This window comes from Sphaeramia orbicularis, chromosome 8, assembly GCF_902148855.1.
Source record: "Sphaeramia orbicularis chromosome 8, fSphaOr1.1, whole genome shotgun sequence".
Lineage (NCBI taxonomy): Eukaryota > Metazoa > Chordata > Actinopteri > Kurtiformes > Apogonidae > Sphaeramia > Sphaeramia orbicularis.
The window spans coordinates 43321612-43343031 of record NC_043964.1 but is presented as its reverse complement, the minus strand read 5'-3'; the positions used below and the strand labels follow the sequence as shown (position 1 = coordinate 43343031).

The 21420-nt window shown below is 39.2% G+C and overlaps 2 protein-coding genes across 2 annotated transcripts in view; both read left to right on the top strand.

Annotated features, from left to right (window-relative positions):
• Positions 1–12751, top strand: part of bptf (bromodomain PHD finger transcription factor) — a 37827-nt gene extending 25076 nt beyond the window's left edge. The window contains 11 exon segments of the mRNA XM_030140146.1: positions 99–1522; positions 3097–3179; positions 3906–4131; positions 5693–5784; positions 5786–5862; positions 5865–6225; positions 6535–6711; positions 8556–8748; positions 8841–8925; positions 10564–10750; positions 11943–12751. Coding sequence (XP_029996006.1) covers positions 99–1522; positions 3097–3179; positions 3906–4131; positions 5693–5784; positions 5786–5862; positions 5865–6225; positions 6535–6711; positions 8556–8748; positions 8841–8925; positions 10564–10750; positions 11943–11982 — 2945 coding nt within the window. The 3' untranslated portion in view covers positions 11983–12751.
• Positions 12752–13311: 560 nt separating this feature from the next.
• On the top strand, positions 13312–18699 carry kpna2 (karyopherin alpha 2 (RAG cohort 1, importin alpha 1)). The gene is made up of 11 exons (XM_030142318.1): positions 13312–13393; positions 13628–13742; positions 13852–13992; positions 15513–15601; positions 15694–15962; positions 16226–16320; positions 16472–16735; positions 16914–17147; positions 17671–17853; positions 18178–18327; positions 18410–18699. Exons 2-11 carry the CDS (start codon positions 13686–13688, stop codon positions 18497–18499), a joined length of 1572 nt encoding a protein of 523 aa, XP_029998178.1. The 5' UTR covers positions 13312–13393; positions 13628–13685; the 3' UTR covers positions 18500–18699.
• Positions 18700–21420: the final 2721 nt, after the last annotated feature.

The following is a 21420-nucleotide window of genomic DNA, read 5'->3' as shown; positions in this document are numbered from 1 at the left end:
AAGAACTGCAAATTGAGTTTATCAACACATAAGCAATGGTTCCAGTTGAAATATTTAATGGTTTGCTTCTTTCTCCTTCTTCGCTCATCTTATTGCAGCTCTGATGGAGCACAGACCAGCTCAGCCGCAAGCCTGGGCTCCAGCCCCGTCTCAAGCTCAGACTCCACTTCAGCCAGTTCAACAAGCTGCAGCTCCGGTTCAGCCACCCACCCAGACCACCGTACCCCCCTCTGCTCCCTCACCAGTCTCCACACATTCACCTGTAACGCCGCTGCCTCAAGCCTCTCTCACTCCTCAGTCTCAAGCACAAGTCCAGCACCCAACCGTCATGTCCATGCAGCAGGTGTCTCAGATGCCAGTGTCAGCGGTCCCGGTTCACATGAAGGGACTACCGGTCTCCTCTGTGGTGACCACTGTGGGACCCTCTCAGCCCCAGCCCCAGCTCCAGCTCCAAACCCACACTCAAGTTCAGCCGCAGCCTCAAGCTCAAATCCGTGCACAGATTCAGGTCCAGCCTTATGGTCAGGTCCAACAAATGCCACATCTGCAGACCCAAGCACAAACCCAAATCACCCCCCAGGTTCGAGTTCAGTTTCAGCCACGTGCACACCCTCAGCAACCACCGCAATTGCAGCCCCTCGCTTCAATTCAACCTCAGGTGCAGTTTCAGACCCAAACTCAGAACCAAACCTTGCCCCAGGTCCAGAGCCCAACCCGGGTCCAACCTCAGTACCACACCCAGGTACAAGCTTCATTTCAAACCCAACCTCAGGCTCAGCTACAGCCTCAGGTCCAGCCTCAGTCCCAGGTTCAGTCACCGCCTCAGGTTCAGTCTCAGGCCCAAACTCAACTCCAGCCCCAGATTCAAACACAACTTCACGCCCAGGTTCAGGTCCAGTTCCAGCAGCAGAGCCAGATTCAACCACAACCTCAGGCCACGCAGCAGACCCCCCAGGTCCACACTCAGTCACCTGTTCAAGCTCAGCCCCAGTTTCAACTTCAGTCACCGCAGCAGCTTCAGGTCCAACCCCAACCTCAAGTCCAGGCTAAGCTGCAAGTCCAGTTCCAACCTCAGACTCAAACCCAAGTTCAAGCGCAGCCTCAGCTTCAGGTCCAGTCTCCCATCAGGCATCAGCTCATCACAGTACCAGGCATTCAGCAGCCAGTCCAGCTGCTGTCAGCCTTGCCTCCCCATGTTGCAGCTCAGATCCAGGCTCAGATTCAGGCCCAGGCACAGCAGCAGGGGGGCACAGTTCCCCAGCAGATCAAACTGCAGCTGCCCATCCAGATTCAGCCCGCAGGGGGGCAAATTCAGGGTCACCAGATCCAGAACATGGTGACCATACAGGCACCGGCAAGTGTCCAAGAGCAGCTCCAGAGGATGCAGCAGCTGAGAGAGCAACAGCAACAACCACCACCACAACAACCACAACCAAAGAAGAAGAAACACAGTGAGGCTAAAAGGGAACAGAAAGAGCAGAATCTGCAGACTACAAGTCCCAGGGATGGTATCCAAAATAAGGTAATTGATTTACTGTTCATCTTACCAACATTTTAAAGACCTGCTTCAGTATTCATACAGAACATTAAAGTACTCTGCTATGGATAATAATTTTGATTTTAATAAGTTCAATATGGATTTTCCACAAAAAAATTTCTACAGTTGTTAAATTGATGCCTCTGTCACCCTCCAGTTAAAGATACCAAAAAAACCTTTATATGTAAATATTGATCATTTCCAGAGCTTATTTGCTTGGCATGGAGTGTTTCCTTAAAGCAGCATATAAGTTTCATCACAATTTTTTTTCAAATCTGTAAAATCCAAATGATAGCCTAATTATCACTCATCATTAGTCTTTTGGTGCTTATGCACCTGAATCACTTCCCTCATGGTGAACAACTTAAAAGATGACTCCATCATAAACACAGTCCGCTTGTTTATAGAGCAAACTGAAATGTCACTTAGGCCTTTTTGGAAATTTTATCAAGAAGTGCATTGTGGAAATGGGAATTCCACACAGCAGCTATTTTTCTGTCTCTTCGTGAGTGCTGAACCCAAATGTCACCTTTACCTCCATCCATCGACTATACTCATTATTTAATATAAAAAATATAAAATGTAATTTTACGTTGAAGCGATCTGGCTTGCTTTCTTGCCAAATTCTGTGAGAAACCGCTTTCACTTGGTCGCCATTCCTACAATGCACTTTGCGACAAAATTTCCGAAAAGGCCAGAGTGAAGTTTCGGTTTGTTATGTAAACAAGTTGTTGCAGTTACCCAGCTGCATAAAACCAGCGCACCTTTTCGGCAGTCCCACAGCTGTTTTCCATGAATGACTTACCTGCTGGGGGCGTGGTTATTTTACAAATGTTTGTTCATTGACTTTTTTGTCTGTTTGTGTAAAAAGCTAAGTAAAAAGAAGAGAAACGGAACTCAACTCTCTGTCTTCCTAAAGACAAAGAATGTCATGCAAAACTAGTGGACTGTGTTTATGATGAAGTCATCTTCGAAGTTGTTCACAGTGAGGGAAGGGATTCAGGTGCGTAAGCACAGAAAGACTAATGGATTAATGATAAATAGGGTATTAGTTGGGTTTTACAAATTTGAAAAAAAAAATTATGTTGAAAGTCATACGCTGCTTTAAGCACAAGAGTTCAATGTAAATTTTTTTTTTCTTGTATTTTTTTTTACGTTCAGGTTTTGGCAGAGGTACTTGACTGCCCACTGATGTTTTTCAGAAAGTTGATGTGTATTTGAAAGAGAACCTCATCTTTATCTTGGTCGCCATTAAAATGCAGAGATGGGAAGGAAGTGAGATGGCTCACCCCTCAGCTGCTTCCATCTTCAACTCCCCAAAAAAACATGTTTTTTTGTTTTTGTTTTGTTTTGTTTTTTTACACTTGGACAATTTGGTGCATGATCCTCTAAATTTACTTTCCCTGCATTGCATTTTACTTGTACCAGGCAACTCTTATGTTGAGACCTAAAGTGGATAAAATGTAAAAGTATTAAAATAACAGTTTTTGAGTCGCAGAGGACAATAAATTAAACTTCTAAATACTGTAAATATTTATGATATTTTTTTCATTTGGCAGGTGGTTCTGAAACAGAATTCTACAGCAGAACAGCTGAAACAAAGGAAGACTCTGGCTGCAGCAGAACGAGAGGAGAACCAGAGGTTTGACTCTTAATAATAGTACAACTATTAATCTCTTTATAACGCTCTTAACACCAATGCTTTTATAAAATCATTGTTTTTCCTGCATTTTCCAACACTTTCAGGTTACTAACTCTTAAAGTGGGGTAAGACTTTCATCGCATATTTTTTTCAAATTTGTAAAACTGATAGCCTAATTAAACTGTCAATCAAATTGAAACGTCACTCTGGCCTTGTAGGAAATTTTGTCACGAAAGTGCATTGTCGGAATGGCAACCAAGTGAAAGTGGTATCTCACAGATTCGGCAAGAAAATGAGCCAGATCACTACAACATAAAATTATACAGCCCACCAGGGTTGTTTTAAAGAATGAGTATAGTCAGTGGATGGAAGTAAAGGCAACATTTGGGTTCAGCACTCACAAAGAGACAGCAAAATTGCTGCTGCGTGGAATTCCCATTCCCACAGTGCATTTCGTGACAAAATTTCCAAACAGGCTTGAGTGATGTTTTGGTTTGTTATGTAAACAAGCAGACTGTGTTTATGATGGAGTCATCTTCGAAGTTGTAGGAAGTGATTCAGGTGCGTAAGCACTGAAAGACTATAATGCATGAGTAATAATGAGGCTATCACTCTGGTTTTACAAATGTGAAGAAAAAAATGTGTGATGAAAGTCATACACTGCTGTAAAATGATCCGAACTATGGTTCTGTACGTATCTAAAACCCCAATGTTGTTTTTCTTCAGAATGATTGTGTGCAACCAGGTGATGAAGTATATCCTTGACAAAATTGAGAAGGATGAGAAGCAGGCAGCTAAGAAGAGGAAAAAGGAGGAGGTGGTGGAGCAGAAACGCTCCAAGCAGAACGCCACCAAACTGACTGCACTACTGTACAAGCACAAAGAGCAGCTGAAGGCCGAGATCCTGAAGAAGAGGGCGCTGCTGGACAAGGAGCTGCAACTGCAAGTACAGGTTAGTGCAAACCTGGACTTAAACAGAACCTTCATAGCCTATTATCAGACAGCTGACTCTTCCACCCTGCTGTTTCTTTTTTTAACTACAACTTTCTACGTATGGTGTTGTATTTTTTGCATTTCATTTGGTTTTGTAAAGTTAGATAAATAAACAACAATAATATATTGAAATTATATCCCCTGTATAATATGTGATTTCCAATTCTCAGCAATATTCTATATCAGCTAGTTATTTATGAGACAAAACATGCAACAGTTTTTGATAAACTGGCAAAAACAGAAGTAGGATGCCATAAATACATTGCAGCTAATTTTGGTTGTACGACGATTCATTTAACCCTGTAAGGACTTCCATTATAACAGGCTGCCTAGACGTTTTTTGTTTTTTTTTTTTCTGGGGGGGTTTTTGCCATAAAAGTGTCAGAAAATGTCTTTTGCCAATTCTTTTGCACTTTTTTTCAGGAAGAACTTAACTTTCAATCTCTGGCCATTAATTATCATTATTATATGTAATAAATGCTTAAAACAGTGTGTTATAGCAAAAAATAAATAAACAGATTTGCTTTTTTTTTTTATCATATTGAGGAAAAACAACTGTAAATTTCATAACAAAATTTTATGAGATTAGAGAAATAAACTTTCAGCTATTTTACATGCTCAAACATTTTTGTTTGCATAGAGCATTCTGTTTTCATGTTATACCTTGTTATTTGTTATTATTTCTAGTCATTTTTAGCCTGTGTGATAGTCTCTTTAGCTCTGTCTCTATAGACAGAGCCCCTTATTTCACTGAAAATAAGCTAAACATATCCATGACCTGCTGCTTTTATATACAGTGCATCTCTCTCTGTCCTGGCTAGCTCTCAGCATATATTTTTTCATATATATAAATATGTATACATTTATATAATATTTACAGATAAATACAACTATCAATGAAATATACAAACCGGAAAATACTGATTTAAAAACAGTGATAGAATGACGGAAAAAAAGAACAAAAACCAGCTAAACTCTGCAAAAACATGTCAAAACACATTAGTAGACCACTCTAAAACACTACTGTCACTATTATATACAATTATTTACAAGAATTCACCACATAAACACTGCTAAAAGTAATAAGTGTCTTTGATTGAGTGTACCTGTTGTTTGCCCTGTTGGTCTATGCTCCGCCCACCTCTACCCCTACCCCACAGGCAATACGAATCTCTGCCCTAAAGTGTTATATAGTGTCAGAAAGCTCAGAATCTCAGCTTTCTGATGCCGTTTCAATCTTGTGAATAGCGCTGGCATTTGAATGCCATAAAGTGCAAAATGTAGTGCCGGAGTGACAGCCGTCATAAAAGGGTTAAAGTACCTGTGTGAGGACATTGATTGGAGAAACATTCACAATGAATCTTACCACACTTTTTTGGCATCATTGAAGAAATAAAAGTCAATAAATCAAATGCGGCTAACGTCACCAAACTGCATCTGTTCCCTGTCCATGTTGGTAATATGCGAGACAGGTCCACCCGTTGGTCAGCTGCTCTGTCTGTGTGTTGTTTGTCCCACAGGAGGAGCTTCGGCGGGACATTGCCAGGCTACAGAAAGAAAGAGAGAAAGCCAGAGCAGCCATCACCCAGGCGGCTGTGGCGACGGTCAAAGCGGCCGGACACTCCTCCCATTCCTCCCAATCCTCCCATTCCTCCCACTCGTCACACTCTACACATTCCTCCCACAGCACGCACACAGTAACCTCGCCTTCCTCGTCCCACAAACGCAAGAGGGAAGAGGAAAGGGACAAGGACAGAAACCGAGACAGGGACAGACATCACGACAAGGACAAGAAACGGGACCGGGATAAGGACCGAGACAAATACAGAGATCGAGATAAAGACAGAGATCGGGACCGTGAAAGGGAGAGAGACAAGGAGAGGGACAGAGAACGGGATAGACATCGGGACAGGGATAGAGACAGGGACCGAGACAGAGACTCCAGCTTATTAAAACACAAGAAAAAGAAGAAGAAGCTGTCTTCTACCTCAAAGGATCACAAGAAGGACACCAAACTGTACTGTATCTGCAAGACGCCCTACGATGAGTCCAAGTAAGTCCTGGGTCATTCTATCATGTGAATATGTCACAGTGTAAATATAATATTTAAATCTAAATTCATTGAAATTCTTATAAAAAGCAGATTTTTTTTCTTTCTTTATATTTTATGTTTCAAATGTATATTTTCTGTTTTCTGTCTTCCCTACACTTTATTTTTTTATTTGCACCTGTCAACTGTAATTTCCCAATGGTGGGATCAGTAAAATCTTATCTTGTCTTATCTTATCGAACTACAGTTTTCCTGGAATAAGCTCTGAATTGGAAAATAAAAGTGTGTGTTTTGGGTTTTTTTTCCCATAAGGTTTTACATCGGGTGTGACCTCTGCTCCAACTGGTTCCATGGCGCCTGTGTCGGCATCACAGAAAAGGAGGCCAAGAAGTTGGAGGACTTTGTGTGCAATGACTGCAAACGTGGCCAGGAGGGAGGGAGCAGCGAGGAACTGTACTGCATCTGCCGGACGCCATACGACGAATCCCAGTATGACTCCTTATATAATATTCCCCCAGTTTTGAATATAAGTGACATCATTAGGCTTTATACGGAGGTGGCAAAAGTACTTCCATTTAGTCAAGACGCAGTGACCCCTAAAAAGAACCACAAGTACTGTTTCAGTTGCTTTACTACAGTGAAAGGCAAACAGTGCAGGCTCTGAACTGTGTTCAAAGTAAAAAGTAGACATCTGAAAAACATTTCTACCACCTTTTTATGTGCAAAACTAACAGCAAATAAAATAAAATAAAAAGTATATATAAAGTACTGTAGATTGAAAATTATGAGCATAAACTTGGAAATAATGACAGCTTTTCTCTGTCTCCTTTTCTCATCAGTTTCATCTTTTTAAGTCCTTTTCATCTTGTTAGATCTTTAAAGTCATTGTTTTTGTTACTACTTCGGCTTTTTTTTCACATTGGAAATTCTTTTTACACAGTTTGCTATTTTTTCCAACTTGAGTTCCTTCTTCTTTTTATGTGTCACATTGCTTTTATTTATTTTTTTGCATTTACATTGATTTCATCCTGTTTCGTTTTGTTATTTTCATCACCTTAGGTCTGTTGGGTGTGATCGATAAACCAACAGGTCTTTCCTATGCGTTGTTGTTGGTGTCAAACTTGTTCAGGGGCCACATTCAGCCCGATATGATCTGCAGTGGGCTGAACCAGTAAATAACAATGAAAAAAGTACAGTTACTTCATGAAAATGTTTACATCTACAAAGGTTCCTCAAAAATGTGAATAGCATGAACAACCTATGTCTTCAGAAACATAATTGCAATTTTAACAATATTTTGCTGCATTTTATCATTTATACAAGTTACAGATCACAGTGGATCTACACATGCACAAATCTTTTACTAGCAAGCAGAGTATTATTAAAATTGCACTTGCTTCTCTTAAGACATTTCAGGTAGTTTATATTTGTTCTTATTTGGCGTGACACCATGGTCCAGTAGGTAGCACTTCTGCCTCACAGCAAGAAGGTCCTGGGTTCGATTCCAACACCAGTCGATGGGGGTGGGACCTTTATGTGTGGAGTTTGCATGTTCTCCCTGTGTTTGTGTGGGTTCTCTCCAGGTACTCTGGTTTACTCCCACCATCCAAAGACATGCACTGATAGGTTAGTCGTTTAATCTAAATTGCCCATAGGTGTGAATGTGAGAGTGATTGTCTCTATATGTCCAGGGTGTACCCTGCCTTCACACATAAATAGCTGGGACAGGCTCCAGCGACTCCTGTGACCCGGATTCAGAAAATGAGTGAATATTTGTTCAGGTTATTCATATTTTTGTGAAAGCATAGTTTGTACGTATAAATATTTTCATATAATTTTACATTTTTGCACTAAAACAGAAAAATTTGGAATTGTCATTATTCATAGGTTATTATGATAGTATTTTACTGGTCCAACCCGCTTTAGATCTCATTGGTCTGTATGTGGAACCTGAACTAAAATGATTTTGACATCCTTGATTGTTAATATGTTCAGTGTAATTTTTACATTTCACAAATTCATCCCACAGACTGGATTGGACCCTTTGGCGGGCTGGTTTTGACCTGAGAGCCGTATGTTTGACACCTGTGATTTAGGTGGACATTGGTCTTGATGTTAGGTGTGCAGTGATACAAATAAAAACAATCCCATCATATACATTTAAGTCAAAACTGATGATTCTGTTTTCAAAATGGGAGGTGGAGAAAGTACAGACATTCGTGTTAAAATGAAAGCAAAAGTTTGTCAGAGAAAATAAGGAAAAAAAGTACAATGGCAAAATAATCCCACTCTGTTCCACCTTTGGGAGCATTAAATTTCTGTTTTCACCACAGGTTTTACATCGGCTGCGACCGCTGCCAGAACTGGTACCATGGTCGCTGCGTGGGCATCCTCCAGAGTGAGGCCAATCACATCGACGTCTATGTGTGTCCGCAGTGTCAGTCAACAGAAGACGCCATGACAGTTCTCACGCCACTCACTGACAAAGACTATGAGGGGTTGAAAAGAATATTACGCTCATTACAGGTATTTGGTTTTTCCAACATAATGGTTCTGATGTGACTTTCCTTTCCATTTTTTTATTTAACATATGATGCACTCAATTCTTATTATTTCAGTCCCATAAAATGGCGTGGCCTTTCCTTGAACCAGTGGACCCACACGATGCACCTGATTATTATCGTGTGATCAAGGAGCCAATGGGTAAGAACAAAAGAGCTGTGTAGCTTCTTCAAACAGGGATAAAACCTAATGTTTCTACCTCATATTGACTACATTTACATACACACAACATTCTGGGTTCTGCCCTTATTCTGTGAAAGACAATACTCCTAGTCAGCTGTGTGCATGGTTAACCCCCTGACGTGTCTGCAGTGAGTGTTCTGAACGTATGATTTATTTTAAATATTCATAATAATTAAACTGTTTACTCAATAGAAAACGTTTCAAAACACACTGAGAGAATAGACTTTGTGCTTTCCCTAGACATCTGAGCACACTGAGTGCACCCCCCACCACCTGTGGAATGGGGGGCAAATCACAAAGCAGTGAGTGAGACCAACTTGCTATAAAAATAGATGGTTTGGGCTTTTTTTTTTTTACACACCAGTTTCCTTGTCATTTTTTGCTTTTACTGCTGTTTCCAGTTTTCTCGTGATTTTTGTTAATGATTTTTTTTGTTGTTGTTGTGTTTTTACTGAGTTTTGACCATGTAACAGCTTTTTGGAGTTCAACCAGGTGCCAAAAAGCAGCTGGACTGATTTAGAAAAAAAAAGAGCCCCAAAACGAAAACTACGGGGCCAAAATTCAAATCGTTGTTGTTCAGTATGTTTCAGTTCACAGTTCATGTTAAACATCCTAAATCTCTTATTGATGTACATTCTTAGTGCCTTATTTAGTAAAAACCTGTAACTCTTCAATTCCTCAGTTTATCTTTTTCTTTTATTCCACCCTGTTTTGACACTAAAACACACAGTAAAGCAAAACCACTGAAGAAAAGGAACACAAGCACATACTCACAGCAGCTTTTATGACACTTCTACAGATGCAAATTCCAAGCAGCTGCTTTCATTGACATATTGTCTCAGGGGCTGAAGGGTTAATGGAAATGAACATTGTAGTAATCCACTTTACATGCAGCAACGTAGCAGCTTTGAGCTACTGGTGCCATTTTGTGTGTTTGCATCCAAGTACATTTTCATTGGCAGCAGAGCTGTTTCACTGGGCAAACTCAGCCTGCCTCTTTCAGTCTTTATATTCCAAAATCCAGTACGCAGCCAAGTCTGTCATAATGTTGCGAAATAGACATGTTTGTCCTTCCTGCATGAAAACTCTGACGTTTATTTGGATACGCATCCCCCCAACCCAGCCTTGCAAGCTATCAGTTAGTTGGTTTATTTGCAACACACAGACCTGACATATAGAACAGATGGTGTATTGGATACTGCAGTTAAAAAAAAACAAAAAAACAGTCGAGACATTCTGAATATATGTCCAAAGAATGCTCCTAAAACCTGACAAATATCAGCTTATCCTTCATCAGAAAATCCTCCATTTTGAATGAAGCCTGACTCAGAATATCAGTGCAATATACGGTGTCCACTTTACAAGCATATGCAATACTTAAATGTAAATGTAGTGGATGTGGAAGGTTGTTATTGAAATCTTATTCAATCTTTTAGTTTAATAGAGCAGTGAAAGAGAGGCTCTGGTGCACTTTTTCATAATAGATAATGGCTAGGACAGTAGTTGGACAGAAAATGCTTGTTAATTTCCATAATATTCACAGTCTATGGGGGAAAAGGCTACTTATTGTGTAACACTTTTCTTTGTCCCTTGTAGATTTCTCCACAATGGAAACCCGTTTGCAAAAGCGGCATTACCACAAGCTCACCGAGTTTGTGGCAGACGTGACCAAAATCTTCGACAACTGCCGCTATTACAACCCCAACGATACGCCCTTCTTTCAGTGTGCAGAGGTGCTTGAAGCCTTCTTTGTGCAGAAGCTTAAAGGCTTCAAAGCGAGCAGGTAACAGCCAGTGTTCCTCCATCTTCACACTGTCATACTTTACAAGATTGTTCTCTTAATATATAGTCTATATTCTTTAAGCTGGCCACCCTGGCTCATCTTTTCCCTTTCCTCTGTTTTTGTGCATTCAAGTGCCATCCACTATGACTCGTCTTTGTACTTCTCTGGCATGTGTGTTGTCATGGTATTTTGCAGTAGATTGTGCTTTACTCATAGACCAGAATTCGCTTCCAACTGGTTTTAAGGCTTGCCTGGCCGTACTAAAACCAAAAGGGCTGACAGACGTCAAGACATTCCGTCCAATGTCTTAACAAAACATCTGTATCGTTTATCATCTTGCATTTTTGTGTGTTCACTTTTGCTGCATGCCTTTGATTTATGCCATTCCATTTTCTCTTTCTTGCAGATTGTCAGATTCTTAAGTGGGCCAGTCTAGCTGGAGTCTGGACTGGATGCTGGGGTCTCTAATAATAGTGACAACTAAAAGAAAAAAAAATCCATTACTAAAGAAAAAATAACACAAAGACGCCATATGTGCTTTCATGTTAGTTATGTTTTCAATTTCAGTAGTAATGATGACAAACTGGCAGCCATGTTGATGAGCATCACAATGTAATTTAGGGACATGCTTTTCTTTCCATCTCACAGATCAGGTTGTTAGTCTTTATGAACAATCATATTGTTTCAGTAGGATTTTAAATGCATTTTAGGTCCTTGTTTGTATTTATTTTCTGATTTGGATGGATGATTATGTTGACCATATAAATATATCATGCTGCATATTTTATTAAAGAGATATTTATGATCTTTTGTATGTTACTTCCCCTTGAATTTGACTTGGATGACTGTCTTGAATGTACATACTTTTATCATGTACAGTGGATGTAAGATACCTGACTCTGTAATATAATGTTTTAAATAATTATGGAACAAATCAATTTTAGGTAGCATCATTTTGAGCCTAAAATGGGCTACCAAGACTAAGGAATTACACCCAAAAACATCATCCTATTCCTATTCAGTTGTCTTCACTAATAAAGGCATTCCCAGTAAATTACACCAACATGGCTGCAAGAACCGTTGCTGACCCCTTATGCGTCCCCTCTGTCAGTCTGGTCAGTGTTGAGGTGTCAAAGCAATAAAACTAAATGCGAAGGGCTCTCAACTTTCCCCTCTTCTCCGCATTCTGTAGGTCTCATAACAACAAGCTACAGTCTTCTTCAGCCTCTTAGAAAGCATCGTACATTGCTCAAAACAAAAATGCACTTGGCCAAGAATATGGCTCTTTCTGAACTGTAACTCTGTGATGGACTGCCTCATCCTGCGATCGGAATCTGCTCCTCTGACAAGTCTGTGCAGCTTTTTGCTGAACTGTTGGGGCAAAGCTGCCATCTGCCCGTTTTCAGGACCTCTCCGGACTCATCCACATCCCGTGGGTCTGTACTGAGGAGCATGAACAACTGAGGCATTTCAGAAGAAAGTTTACCTCGGAGAAAAGACTCTTAATTGAGCTCTCATATTTCCATGTACTTTTATTTTTGTCTCTGTTTTGTTTTTTCTTGTTAAAAATCCCTCAGGCCATCCTTGTGGTCATCATGTCCAGTGAGACGTAGGAAACCAAGAACTGACATACAACAACTGAGTTACACTGAGCATCATGCTCCATGAGTTTTGTGTCTAAATTGAGATATTGCAGTGGAACAACTTTGTTTCTCCTATTTCCACTCATTGTTAAATCTGAAGTGGCATGAAAGACAGTTGTACTAAATATGTGGACATCAGTAGACTGGTGAAATTTGTATAACCTACTGAAAGTACAATAATAAGCTATTGTAAATGGATTGCCTTGCAGTAGTGACTGAGAAGGATGAAGCATCGCATTTGAAGGTCCTGCCCTGTTTGTAAAAATTAGTCACATTTTGACTTCCTTTTTCTTTTTTTTGTATTACAGCTGAAGAAATATTGATGTATATGGAACTTAATAAAATGCAAAAGACTGATCATTTTGTGTCTTTGTGACAAGTACACGATTAGATAAGGTCTAAATCCTTCGGTGAATAAATGTTTATTAGATACGCTAAAACAGATTACATGAGCCCGTTTATTTTAATCAAATAAGATGTGCGAAAATCATCGCATTGATAGGTCTGAACTAACTTAGTGTTTTATTCCCCTTTTCAGAAAGTGTTCAAAGCTGACATGCGCACTGTTACAACGAGCGAATTAAGAATACAAGTGAAAAGATTATATAAAATATTTCATATTTACAAAGTGAGTGTTAAGGGAAGTAATTGACTATATTTATACGCATTCTTTTCATTTTGCCATAGGTGGAGCGTTTATGAACGCACTACGTAACTACCGATTCAAAAACAGTTATCCACTTAAAAATGTGCACTACCAAAGTACCAGACCATCAGAAAACCGATCTAGAGTCAGAAATGTTGACGTGTTTTTTTCTACGGAGATCTCGCGATTTTGTGACAGCATTTCCCGTCCGCTCCGTGATTTTTTTAAACCGTCCAATGAGCGGAGGGCGCCAGTTGCTTTCACTCGAATTGTCCAATCAGAGGGCCGAGAGGCCGAAACTTAAAGGTCTGTGCGGCACTTTGTGAGTAGCACAGCTTTTTAACACCGCTTGAGGTAAGACCTTTTAACTCCCTAATTCATTTTTATTAGACGGCTTTTAACTTTAATGTGTTAAGTATTCAACTTTTGTGTGTATTTAAGTGGTGTTTTAATGCACCCAACCTGACCTAACTGTCACATATGTATTTCACTGTCAAACACGCGGCCTGGCCGACATGGCTGACGTTCGGTGAGGAAACTCACGAGGTAAAGTATGTCGACTGACTAACGATTAAACGTTGTGTGCAGGTATTATCCCGTCAAACTTGGGTTTTTACTGCTGTCCAGCTTCTCCTGTCTTTTGAAAATGTCTGAGAACGCGGCACGTCTCAACAAGTTCAAGAACAAAGGCAAAGATGTTGGTGTAAGTTGTGTCCTGTAACACACCCAGCTGCCTTCACCATCCACTTGTTCCTATTTCAACCAACGTAACAACGGCTTTATTTTACCCTCTTTTATTTTAATACATATAGGAATGCCGCCGCAGGAGGGTGGAGGTGAATGTCGAACTCCGCAAGGCGAAGAAAGATGACCTAATGTGTAAAAGACGAAATGTGAATTCATGCCCTGACGAGCCCACATCTCCTCTGCAAGAGAAATCTCAAAACGCCCAGGTAAAAGCACTGGAGACAGAAGAGCAGATCAGTGCCTTTTGTTCATTGTATGTTCTAACCTTACATGTCCACTCCGAACTTTTCATGTTTTTAGAGTGGGGGAAAAGTAAAATTACACAAGTTTACCTCTATAAACTATCCTTTTAAAAATGTGAACAACCATGAACAACTTGAGTACAGTTTTAACAATATTATGTCACAGCTTATCATTTTCACATGTGCTTTGCTACTTACAGATCACAGTAGATCTTCAAAGGCACAAAACGTTTAGTAACAGGCCTAATATTGTTAAAATTGCATTCACATCTCTTAAGACATTTCAGGTTTATGTTCACATTTTTGTAAAAGGATAGGTTGTAAATATAAACTTTTTTGGGGGGGGGGGGGGGGGGGGTTATATCTTTTCACACTAAAACAGAGAAACATTTGTAGTTATTATTTATAGGTTATTGTGATGGTATTTTCCTGGTCTGACCCACTTGAGATCAATTGTGCTGTATGTGGCCCCTGAACTAAACTGATTTTGACCCCCTTTCAGTGTAATTCGTGGATTACACTTGTCACAAATTTATCCCACAATTCCTGTTTAGATGCTTTGGGGGACTTTGTCTGACAGCACTCGTCTAAACAACTGAAATATACCTGTAGTATGCTTGACATTTATTATTACCTCCGCCAGGAGGTATTGTGATTGCTTTGCTTTGTGTGTTTGTCTGTTAGCAAGATAACTCAAAGTTATGGACAGATTTTCATGAAATTTTCAGGAAATGTTGATACTGGCACAAGGAAGAAATGATTAAATTTTGGTGGTGATCGGGGGGGGGGAGAGACGGAGCTGTCTTGGCAGAGGTCTGCGCTCTGAGTGCTTTTCTTGTTTTTATCAGTTCAATACATTTTCAAGCACCTTAAACTCAATTTGAGACTGACTGTATGCATCATAAATAAAGAATTATAATTACAAAAGTTTAAAACAAGAAAAGCACTCGGAGAGCGCAGACCTCCACCAAGACAGATCTGTTGTCCATCTGCCCCCCCCCCCCCCCCCCCCATCACCACCAACATTTTCTGAAAATTTCATGGAAAATCCGTCCACAACTTTTTGAGTTATCCTGCTATCAAATAAACATAAGCAAACACACAAAGCAGAGTAATCACAATACCTCCTGGTGGAGGTAACCAGTTACCCGTGTTTACTTGGGTGGGTCAAATGCAGAGCTTAAATTTGTATTTAAGAATAATTAAGTGACCTAAGAAAACCTTCATTAAATTTTGGATGTTTTACATAAATTACCCCTTGCAAAAAAACAATTAATTTGCTCATTTCCTCAATGAATGGAAAGTGTGTCAAATGTTTGTAAAGTATTTTCTCATTATACATGTCGTTTTGATAGAAGTTAAATGTTGATGTGTGACTAATTACTATTATAGTTTAATGTGTATTCTTTATACTGGTGTATTTTAACTAACTGTTCTTTTCACAACTGATTTAATTCTTTATTATATAATTTGACTATTTGCAGACATCCAGGCCATGGACAGTTTCAGAGATTGTTGAGGGAGTGAACAGCAACAATATCGAAACTCAGATTCAGGCTACGCAGGCAGCACGGTAATAATGTGTTTTATAAAGAATATTGCACATCCAACATGCTTCCAACTACTACCATGATGATTTATTTTTTCTGTGCTGCTCCCATGCAGGAAACTGCTGTCACGTGACAGAAACCCTCCCATTGATCAGATGATCAGTGCTGGTCTGATCCCCAAATTTGTCCACTTCTTGGGGATGACTAATGTCCCATGTATCCAGTTTGAGTCTGCCTGGGCCTTGACAAACATCGCTTCTGGGAGTTCTGATCAGACGGCTGCTGTGGTGAGCGGCGGGGCCATTCCTGCCTTCATCTCCCTGGTCACATCCACCCATCAGCACATCAGCGAGCAAGCCGTGTGGGCCTTGGGAAACATTGCTGGTATTTGGCTGACTACTGTTATACTTGTCCTTAAAACTTTTAACTAAAACAAATTGTTAAGGTTAAAATGACAAATGGATTAAAATGATACAAACAATATGAAAGTTCAAGAGTTTAAAAAATTAAATAAATCAAATATGAATAGTGAGTAAAGATACAACATGCAAAAATGTATTTAAAATTAGTACAGATAGAAGTTAATTCATTTTAGAGCATGTGTTGTCCTAATAATTGACCACAGGACATGTTCTTTGACTATTTAGGTGATGGATCAGGACTGAGGGACTTGGTCATCAAACATGGAGCTGTGGCCCCTCTTCTTAGTGTGCTGGCAGTCCCGGATCTGTCTGAAATACCGGTAAATTAATAGTGTACAACATTCTCTTGCTGTCAAATAAAAATGCTCATCCTGAGTGCATTAACTACATACACTGGCCACTAGGGGGGGGTCCTAACTCTACATGCACCTGACAAATTTCTGTATTTCTCCCTACTGGATTTCTCTACAGCGCGACTACCTGAGAAATGTGACATGGTCAATCTCGAACCTCTGTCGCAACAAGAACCCCTCCCCCCCTATGCCTGCAATCAGGCAGATGTTGCCCACCCTTCTTCGTCTCCTGCACCATGAAGACAAAGAAGTTTTGGCTGACACATGCTGGGCTTTTTCATACATGACAGATGGGCCCAATGACCGCATTGAAGTGGTGGTTGAAACTGGCGTTGTTCCTCGCCTGGTGAAGCTGCTCGGCTATGGGGAGCTGACTATCACAGTATGTATGAGGTCTTTGTGTATTGTTCGGTGTCTCCAGTTTTCACAGCTTATGTTTATTAATCATACACTGCTGTGTTGCTAATGTAGTCTGGTACATGGTGTTTTCACCCTGAGGAAACTCTTTAATCTAACAAGCTGTATAATGTCCTTTTTCAACACCCATCCCTCCCTTTCAGACTCCATCTCTGCGTGCCATTGGCAACATTGTGACTGGTACTGATGAGCAGACTCAGGCGGTGCTGGATGCTGGAGCCCTGGCCATGTTCCCTAAACTGCTGCACCACAACAAAGCCAACATTCAGAAAGAGGCAGCCTGGACTCTGTCCAACATCACTGCAGGAAAAGACACCCAAATCCAGGAGGTCCTAAACGCAGGCCTCATTCCATACTTGGTTGACCTTCTCGTGCGAGTATGTACAAGAACACTTCATTAATATTATCAATTTTCAGAATCTGCACAGGAATATTTGTTTATTCACATGTACAGCCACTACTTTTTAATAGTACAAAGTTGTTCATTATAGTTTCTAAGTTAGGCAGACACATGTAGTATTATTATTTTATGTATGTATGTATGTATGTATAAAATTACATGGTACCTAACCTGAGAAGCAGATAAATGTAAGAGATATTCTGACTACTTTCCAAAGCCTTGATTTAACTTTTGTCTTGTAGGTGGTGCCATTTGATTGCTGTATTTGCCTAATATAACATTTGTTTATTCTATTAATTCAATCAACAGTTTATTGGTTCATGCAAGTAGACATTCCATTTCCACTGGAATAATAGCTTTCCACCTCAGACAAAATTATTGCAGTTCATTTAAGCTGAAAACGCAAACAGAAACAGCCGGATGGAAATGCATCTGAGGGGTAAATGGAATCTATCGGTGAAGGTTTAACTGTGACTGATCAACCCCTTGGTGTTCTGCAGGGTGACTACAAAACTCAGAAAGAGGCTGTATGGGCTGTTACAAACTTAACCAGCGGGGGCACTGTTGAGCAGGTAGTTTACCTTGTTCAAGCCAATGTGCTCGAGCCTCTTCTGAATCTGCTGGCCTCCAAGGACAGTAAAACTGTCCTCGTCATCTTGGATGCTGTCAATAATATCTGCACAGTAAGTGTATCACTCTTATTTTTTAACGTAGATCCTGCATTACATGAAGTAGCTGTAATGCCTAATGCGTCTTTGGTTTGTTTGGGTTTTTTTTTTTTGGTTTTGTTTTTTAAAGGGAAAGTTTTTCCATTTGTACACATAATCAGAGGTACATAGGAATTCTTGGGCAGAGGTCTCTCAGTGTATAAGTATAAAATATTAAGATACAATTGGATAAGCAGTATAAAAACAACTAAGACAATAACACAGTGACTTGCAATAAATATCTAAAAATAAATACTCTCCTCAAATTCCACATGAGAACACTGCAATTTTTATTTTTAGGCTGCAGATAAAATTGGAGAGACAGACAAATTGTGTCTAATGATTGAAGAATGTGGCGGACTGGACAAGATTGAGTCTCTGCAATCTCATGAGAATGAGGTGGTCTACAAAGCAGCTCTGAACCTGATTGAGAAATACTTCTCTGGAGAAGTGAGTATTGCAACATTTCTTTTCAATTCATTTTAACTTGATCGGTCTTTGCCTGTTTTGATTGCTCTTGTGTCTTTCATAGGAGGAGGAGGTGCAGTCTGTGGCCCCTGAAACAACCACTGATGGTTATGCTTTTCAGATCAGTGAAAACCAAAGCACTTTCAATTTCTAGGTGACTTTCCCCATAACCTTGACTCTACTTCATACTTGTACCACTGTCCTTGTCTCATTTTCATGTAACATGAAGTTTTTGTGTTTTTTTTTTTTTTTTTTTTTTTTGTATGTATTGTACATACTATTTTTAACATGACTTTTCTAAAACATGGTTGTAAATAAAGATATCAAATCAGAGTTTTCAGATGGCTCCAGTGTCCATCAGGCATTTGTTTGCTGTTTTTATTTTTCATGAGAAGGGGCATAAGTGGTTTCCAATTTATTTTTAATATATTGGCTTAAAATGAAACAAAGTAATCTGAACAAAATTAAAACTGAATTCTGTATGTCTTCAAGCCAGAGGGAATAATGCTGCAGTTGTCCAAATATGCTGGTTCCTATTTGAGTTGACACTCGACTAATTTGGAATTTAATCCCTCAGTGAGCTGGTTTATATCCACTAAACTTTCTCATTACTAAATTATATTTTAATATCTACATAATTGGATGTATTGTATGATTCGCATCTTGTTTAGACCAAGGATTTAATTTGTTTTCCCAGGATGCAGTGTAAAAAGTGGATTCCATTTAGATGATTGATCATGTTGTGTTTTTGGCTGCTTGTGTCAGTGCTGAGGCTCTGGAATACTCAAATAGAGCAGCTGTAGTTCATATTGGTGACACCTGTACGTCTGAGAGGTGTGAAATCCTTTTGTCGGAGTTCCCTTTTACTTAACATCACAGATGTCTGCTTCAACTTTGACCTGCAGTCAGTTGAGTCAGTAATTTCAAGGGAAGATCAATTACTGATCTTCATTTTATGTGATCAGAGCCCCTGGTTAAAAGCAACTTGAATATGGTTAAATTTTAACCATTTTCATCAAATCGGCCAACAAGGTGAATTTCTGTACGTTTGTCATATTGGGCTTTTGGAAACACTTCACAATCTAAGAATATAATTAGAATATTCAGAGATTCACTGCAGCTCTGCTTTTGATTACTCTTCTAACACATTTTTAAGATGGGCAGTTAAGCAGAAAAATCCATTAAAACATTAATTTAAGCCAAATCTACATCTTCACAAATGTCTGCAGGTTACAGAAGGAAAATATTTTTGATGCAATGCCTATGTTCGGTTTTGTTCAGTCTGGATTTCAGGCTTTTTTTATTGACAAAAAAGGACAGATATGGATCCTATTAAAGCATCTTATCCTTTTTTTCAGTCACAGGAAGAGATGTGTTTTTGATCAAGAATAAATTATTTTTTAATGTACATTCAGAATAATGGATCAAAAGATCCAGGTATAGAAAGATCATGTCAAAATGTACTGCTTTCTGCACACAAACATACTCTGTGCTTAATATTAGTCATTCTGTTAAGCACAAAAAAAATGTGCTTTTCATAAAAAAGCACATTTTAAAAAAAAACTAAACTACTAAATACTATACTACTATATCATATTCTGTGTTCATTGCATTTGTTTTACAGATTACCTCACCAAAGACAGGCAAAGAGAGGTGTGGGGCCAAAAGTTGAGCAAGCATGCCTTCGTTAATGGGCAAAGAGTCGTGCCATAATCAGGGCTGAGATTTCAAATCCTGTATTTAAAAAAGTGAGTTCTCTTTTACTAAATACAAACATTCTCAGGGTTCTGCTACCTAAAATCCAGTTCCTATTAGATCAAGTACTTATCTTGTTCTGTAACAGTTCGACTAATTCTTATATTACATTTTGTGTCTTGTTAAGCGTTGAATTTAAATAGTGATGTTTCTCTCATTTCTGTTAATGCAAAGAGACTAAGGGACATGACAAAAAGAAAAAGATTATTCTTATATTGTAAAGGGAAGTATGGTAATATTATCTTTCTACAAGAAACTCACTCCAACACTGAGGATACTATATTTTGGTCTAAACAATGGGGAGAGGAGCCTATTTCAGCCATGGCACTTCACGATCAGCAGGGGTCACCATCCTTCTCAAAAATTTCAGAGGTCAAGCACGATCCCATATGGTAGATGAACACGGTCAGTGGCTGACTCCTATCTTGAATATTGATGAACTGAAATTCATCCTAATCAATGTTTATGACAAGACATAAAAGAAAACAGGAAACTCTTTAAACAGACTGGTTTAAAGACAGATACTCTCAAATTAATACATTCACCCAATAATATCGTAGTTGGAGGTGATCCATGATCATGATCATGATCATGATCATGGTGGTTCATGATAATTATTTGGATAAATTTCCTCAAAGATACTCTACAAGCTACCTGAACACCTTATTTACTCAATTCTGCAACAAACACAGCCTAATAGACACATGGAGACACTTTCACACAGTAAAGTGTCAGTATTCAAGGTTCACCTCAAATCATAATCTGAAATCAGGACTCAACCACCGGCTGATATTGAACCGCTTATTATGACATGAAATCAGTTCAGACATTGCAGCTGCTCCACTAATGGATCACAGTGTTATTTCATTACATACTAAACCTAAAAACAAAATATCCCATTCATCCATATACTGGAAGTTTAACTCCAGACTGCTTGAAAGTAATGACTATTGTCAGGAAATTAAGTTGCTAATTGAAGAAATCAGGGATTCTGAAGAATTAAAAACACCAAACAAAAAATGGGAATTTGTTAAATATAAAATACACCAATATACCATATCATTTAGGGGGGAAAAAATCAAAAAAGATCTTGAAAAAAAGAGAATTGAACATTATCAAATAACTTAACAATTTCTGCAATAAACCTGAGCCTACTGAAGATGAGAAGCAGTTCTCCAATCCAAATGAGATGGAATGTACACTCAAAGAGCACCAGGGACCTTCATATGGTCAAGAGCTAAACGGATAGAGAAAAAAAATTCAACTTATTTCTGTGGTCTGGAAAAAAGAAGAAAGAAAATAACATTAGATCCCTAACAA

Excerpts from the sequence above, each read along its gene's own strand:
- kpna2 (XM_030142318.1), top strand. The coding sequence starts at position 13,686 with ATGTCTGAGAACGCGGCACGTCTCAACAAGTTCAAGAACAAAGGCAAA. Across the intron at positions 15,602-15,693 it reads CAGGCTACGCAGGCAGCACG|GAAACTGCTGTCACGTGACA; the intron begins GTAATAATGTGT and ends GCTCCCATGCAG. Across the intron at positions 17,854-18,177 it reads CTGTCAATAATATCTGCACA|GCTGCAGATAAAATTGGAGA; the intron begins GTAAGTGTATCA and ends TTTTATTTTTAG.